At 40.4% G+C, this 5,000-nt stretch overlaps 1 protein-coding gene across 1 annotated transcript in view; it reads left to right on the top strand.

Moving 5' to 3' along the window:
• Positions 1 to 1,256: 1,256 nt before the first annotated feature.
• LOC143039081 (uncharacterized) overlaps positions 1,257 to 5,000 on the top strand; it is a 20,299-nt gene continuing 16,555 nt past the window's right edge. Inside the window, exon 1 of the mRNA XM_076208932.1 lies at positions 1,257 to 2,028. Coding sequence (XP_076065047.1) covers positions 1,257 to 2,028 — 772 coding nt within the window. The remainder of the gene's footprint in view (positions 2,029 to 5,000) is intronic.

Here is a 5,000-nt window from a genome sequence, read left to right as displayed (position 1 = left end):
AATGAACAGGCTGAGGATGAACCCAGATCTGGAGCACCGAAAAGTGCACGCAAGGGGGAAAACATTGAGGAAGTCCAAAGGTTAGTGATGCAAGACCGTCGAATATATGTGAGTATGATATCTGAAGCTATTGGTTTTAGTATTGGCACAGTAGAGACAGTTCTGACCGAAGATCTGAAGCTCCATAAAGTCTATGCCAAGTTCGTGCCAAAGATCCTCTCCGACGATCAGAGGCAGTTGCGTGTGGAATGTTGCACTGACATTCTCGAAATGATAGAGGCTGATTCAGGTTTCCTGAATAATGTAGTGACTTGCAACGGGAGTTGGGTGTTCACCTACGACACTGAGAGCAAACGTCAGAGCGCTCAGTGGAAGCACGCGATCTCCCCCAGACCCAAAAAGGCAAAGATGAGCAGGTCGCAAGAGAAGGCCATGGTCATTCCTTTCTTTGACTCCCAGGGGCTCATTTACGTAATGGGTTCCTCAGGGTCAAACTGTCAATAAGGAATATTATCTTACTGTTCTGAAAAGGTTCAGGGAGAAGATGAGAAAGAAGAGGCCTCAGCAGTGGAGGAGTGGTCAGTGGTGGTTCCACCAGGACAATGCCCCATGCCACAAGTCAACGCTGGTGACCACCTGGATGGCCGATAGGGGAATGAACCCCCCCCCCCCTACAGCCCTGACCTAGCCCCTTGCGAATTCTTCCTGTTCCCACGCATGAAAGACAGCCTCAGGGGAACCAGATTCCAATCAACAGAGGAGCTGAAAGAGGCATCGGAAAGTTACATGAAGGGACTACTGAAAAAGGACTTCCAGGATTGGGAGAGACCCATGCAGAAGTGTGTAGATGCGAGAGGCAATTGTTTTGAACGAGACAAATTTTTGTAAGCTTATGACAATAGTGTCTCTCCTGACATTTTCTCATTACTTATTGATCGTAGTGGTATATATATATATATATATATGTATATATATATATATATATATATATATATATATATATATACATATACATACTGTACATATACATATTATGTATATGCATATACATATATGTATATGTATATACATATATGTATATGTATATACATATATAAACACACACACACACACACACACACACACACACACACACACACACACACACACACACATATATATATATATATACCACAAAGTTTACAAAAATAACTAGAAATCCAAATGATTTCATCAAGAAGAAGTTGAACAAAATCATCACATCCATCAACGCCAACATGGATAGTCCAAAATTCCCCAAGCTTACAGGCGAATACTCTCTCGGGTATGCTTTTGGAAACATCAAGACACATAAACCAGGCAACCCCATTAGGCCCATCATTTCCCAAATACCTACAGCAACATACCCCATAGCCAAGAAACTTAACGAACTTCTTACTCCATATGTCCCCAGCACCTACACCATTGCCTCAGCGTCCGATTTTCTTGAAATCCTACGAGATTCCCCATCTAACGAGGATGCCATCATTGCTTCGTTGGACGTAGAGAATCTATTTACGAACGTCAACGTAGACCGTACCATCGATTTCATTCTCAAGAGAGTGTACCACTGCGACGATACCACACCTCTCAACATCCCCGAGAAAAGCTTAAGATCGCTGCTGGAGATATGCACTAAAGAAGCTCCCTTTACCTGCCCTAATGGAAGGATGTACAAACAAATCGATGGTGTGGCAATGGGTAGCCCCCTTGGAGTTTTGTTTGCAAATTTCTTCATGGGTACCATTGAGACAGAGCTCCTAGCAGAGGCCCGTCCCTCCATTTACTGCCGTTACGTGGACGATATATTCGTACGAGTAAGAGACCAAAGGGAACTTCAAAACCTGAAAACCCGCTTCATCAGAGCCTCCGGACTGAATTTCACCTACGAAGAAGCCAACAATGGACACCTCCCTTTCCTTGACGTCCTCGTCACAGCACAACAGACAGGCTTCCTAACAACAGTTTACAGAAAACCAACAAACCCTGGACTCTGCCCGAATAGAAAGAGTGAGTGCCCTTCCCGTTACTTACACTCCACCATCGGCGCATATGTCAGGAGGGCCCTTTCACACTGCTCCACATGGAGAAATACACACCAGGAACTGGAGAGACTAACTCAGGTCCTGGTTAACAACGGATACACAAATTCAGATGTAACACACATCACAAAAAAGATCCTAGACAAATGGTACACAAAAGAAGATAACCCGACATCTAACAACAAAAATTCCATCAAGTTATATTACAAGAATCACATATCAACAGAATACAAGAATCACATGACAACAGAATACAAGACAGACAGAATACAAGACATTATTTAATGGTCCAATCTGACCCATTTATGAACATAAATGCGTTTATTATAATTTCATATTTCAAAATGATAAATTTAGTTGAATTTTTTCCTTATGTAAGACTGTATACCAATTTCAGCTACATAATTTCATGCTAGTTACGTCTTCTTTGGATATAAAAGGGCTGCATAAAAAAGCGTAATTTTCTCATTTATTGTGGGCGTAACAAAAGTCTACTCAAACTTTTATGTCATTTCTCATGGTCTAGTTCATGATTCTGAAGAATAACTTGGGTTACGTTCCGCACACATGAGAACCTTCCTCGCCCGGCCAATATGCTATAGGTCTAGGTAGCACATTTTGCGAATATGCACAAATTATGAATATCCATAAAATGTACATTACCAATAATTAGTTAATAATTGGACGCACATATAATGAATCCATTTGGGATGCACACACATGAGGATTCGTAAAAAGGTTAGGTTAGGTTAGGTTCATATGTGCATAACTAATAGATTTGTCATCTGCGTGTCTAATGAGGAATTCATTATTGGTGCTGCATATTTTAACAAATATTCATAATCTGTGCAGATTCACAAAGTGTGTATGGCAGTCTATACAAATGACACGCCTAGGCCCTATGTTCAGTATTTGGTCGACGAAATATCTTGTATAGTTAACATGTGTGCCAAATTTCACTTCAGGTTGGGTAGAAAATTTCTGTTATTTGCTGTTACATGCGAGCTGGTATATTTTTTCACAGTGAAAAAGGATTTTTTCATATACTTGATTTTCAAGTTTACATTTGTTTGTTTGTTTTATTTCATTAATATTTATATTTATATTTTATTAAGATTTATTCTATTTTGATTGATATTTTGTTTTGCTTTATTTTATTTCATCTTTTATATTCTATTTTCTCTTATTTTTCCTTTTTTACTTTTTGTTGATTTTTTCTCTTTACTAAGTGGAAATCGGCAATGGTGGCATAGAAGCTAATATGAAGAGTTCTTGAGTTCTTATTCTGTTAATTTGAAACCAAAGTTCTCTAAAGCAACTTATTCCTTGTAAATGGCAGACAAAACATACCCACGCCAAAGGATGATGAATTCAATTTCATCAGCCACCAAACTAGGCGTTATCATGACAATTTTGCATGGCTGTCCAACGCGCAAAATGGTGGCCAATAATTTTTGTCGCAAAATTGGTCTTGGAATACTATAGTCATACTATTCATGCCTTTGGAATCATAAACCAACAATCTTCGGTTCCTGGACCTTGCAGAGTTCATGAAAATTTTGTGATTATTGTTTACAGTTTCAGACCCATGTAGGACCTTGCATATCTTATACCCAAATCTGTCAGGATCTTTGTAGGCGTTGAAATCATCTTTACAACCAATTTATCACTTCCTGGTACACTACCTACCGACGAATCGAGTATGATAGAATGTTTCCTTCCCTTCAACAACCTTTGTCTCATTCGGAGGGTATAATGGAATGGAGAAATGTGGAGCAGGATGTGCCTTATCGTCATATGTATTAAACCTCATAGGTTGACTTTACTGCCTCTATCAGGTAAGGTAAAGAGAAACAACGGCAGCACCCTCGTCCAGAATAGCATTAAGTGTGGCCTTAAAACTGGTCTCACCAACATAAGGTTATAGCACCTCGAACAACGCCGCTAACCTCAATCCTAAGAAACTTCAGCTCGTCCTACAATACTGATATTCTATAAAACGTGAAGACATTCCGAGTGTTAACACGTATGGCCTTCTTGAGGTTTTGCAAAGAAGTGGCTATGTGGCTGATTGGAGCATTAACACTGTCGAGCGCCAACTCCTCATGGTGGAACTCCAGGACCCTTACTTGACGTTAGGGAATGGAGACTCTCCGGCGGGGCTTTTCCATAGCAAACGGTCATAAATAGGACTTGAAGAAGTCACGTGTTCATCGCCGACGTCACCCGAAACATTCCCATAGTAACGCCATAATCTTTACAACATGTTGTTGGCCCAATGTTAACTAGTGGATCTCGCTGCTACTCTAGTCCCCAGGCCAGGGTGAGGACAAAGATAAAAGCCCCATCCGTTCCGAGACAGTCAGAACGGAGTTGGCAGAGGACAGCAAATGTACTACAGGATAGTGTCAGCCCTCGTGTTCCAGAGATTAATACAATGCTACTTTAGCGCGTCTGAACCCGAAAGTGTTAATCATTGAATAGTTGAAAAAGTGCAGTAGGTATATGAATAGGAAGCTTATTTCTGCTTTGAATAAAGGGGAGGGTAAATACGCCAGAGTGCGCTTGTCTGTGGTCGAAACCATTACCTTTATCTTCAATTTCATGGAACATGTGTAAACCTAATCCACGTATTACAATTTTCATTTCGTTCTGCACACACACACACACACACACACACACACACACACACACACACACACACACACACACACACACACACACACACACACACACACACACACACACACACACACACACACTATCTAGATAACACACATGGCTGAAGCCAAAATTGGAACATGTATTTTAATCTAAAAAAAGTATTGATTATGTGAAATAGCTTAAAAAGACTATCGTTGAATTATTCAAAGGGAAGTGAAAGAGTTACAAAGGCGAAAGGGGAGGATCAGGAAATGTTGATAATGGATAGCATATCAC

This window comes from Oratosquilla oratoria, chromosome 25 (genome assembly GCF_046742065.1).
Source record: "Oratosquilla oratoria isolate Oo_2021 chromosome 25, ASM4674206v1, whole genome shotgun sequence".
Lineage (NCBI taxonomy): Eukaryota > Metazoa > Arthropoda > Malacostraca > Stomatopoda > Squillidae > Oratosquilla > Oratosquilla oratoria.
The sequence above is the reverse complement of the archived record's forward strand: the minus strand, read 5'-3'. Positions and strand labels throughout refer to the sequence as shown.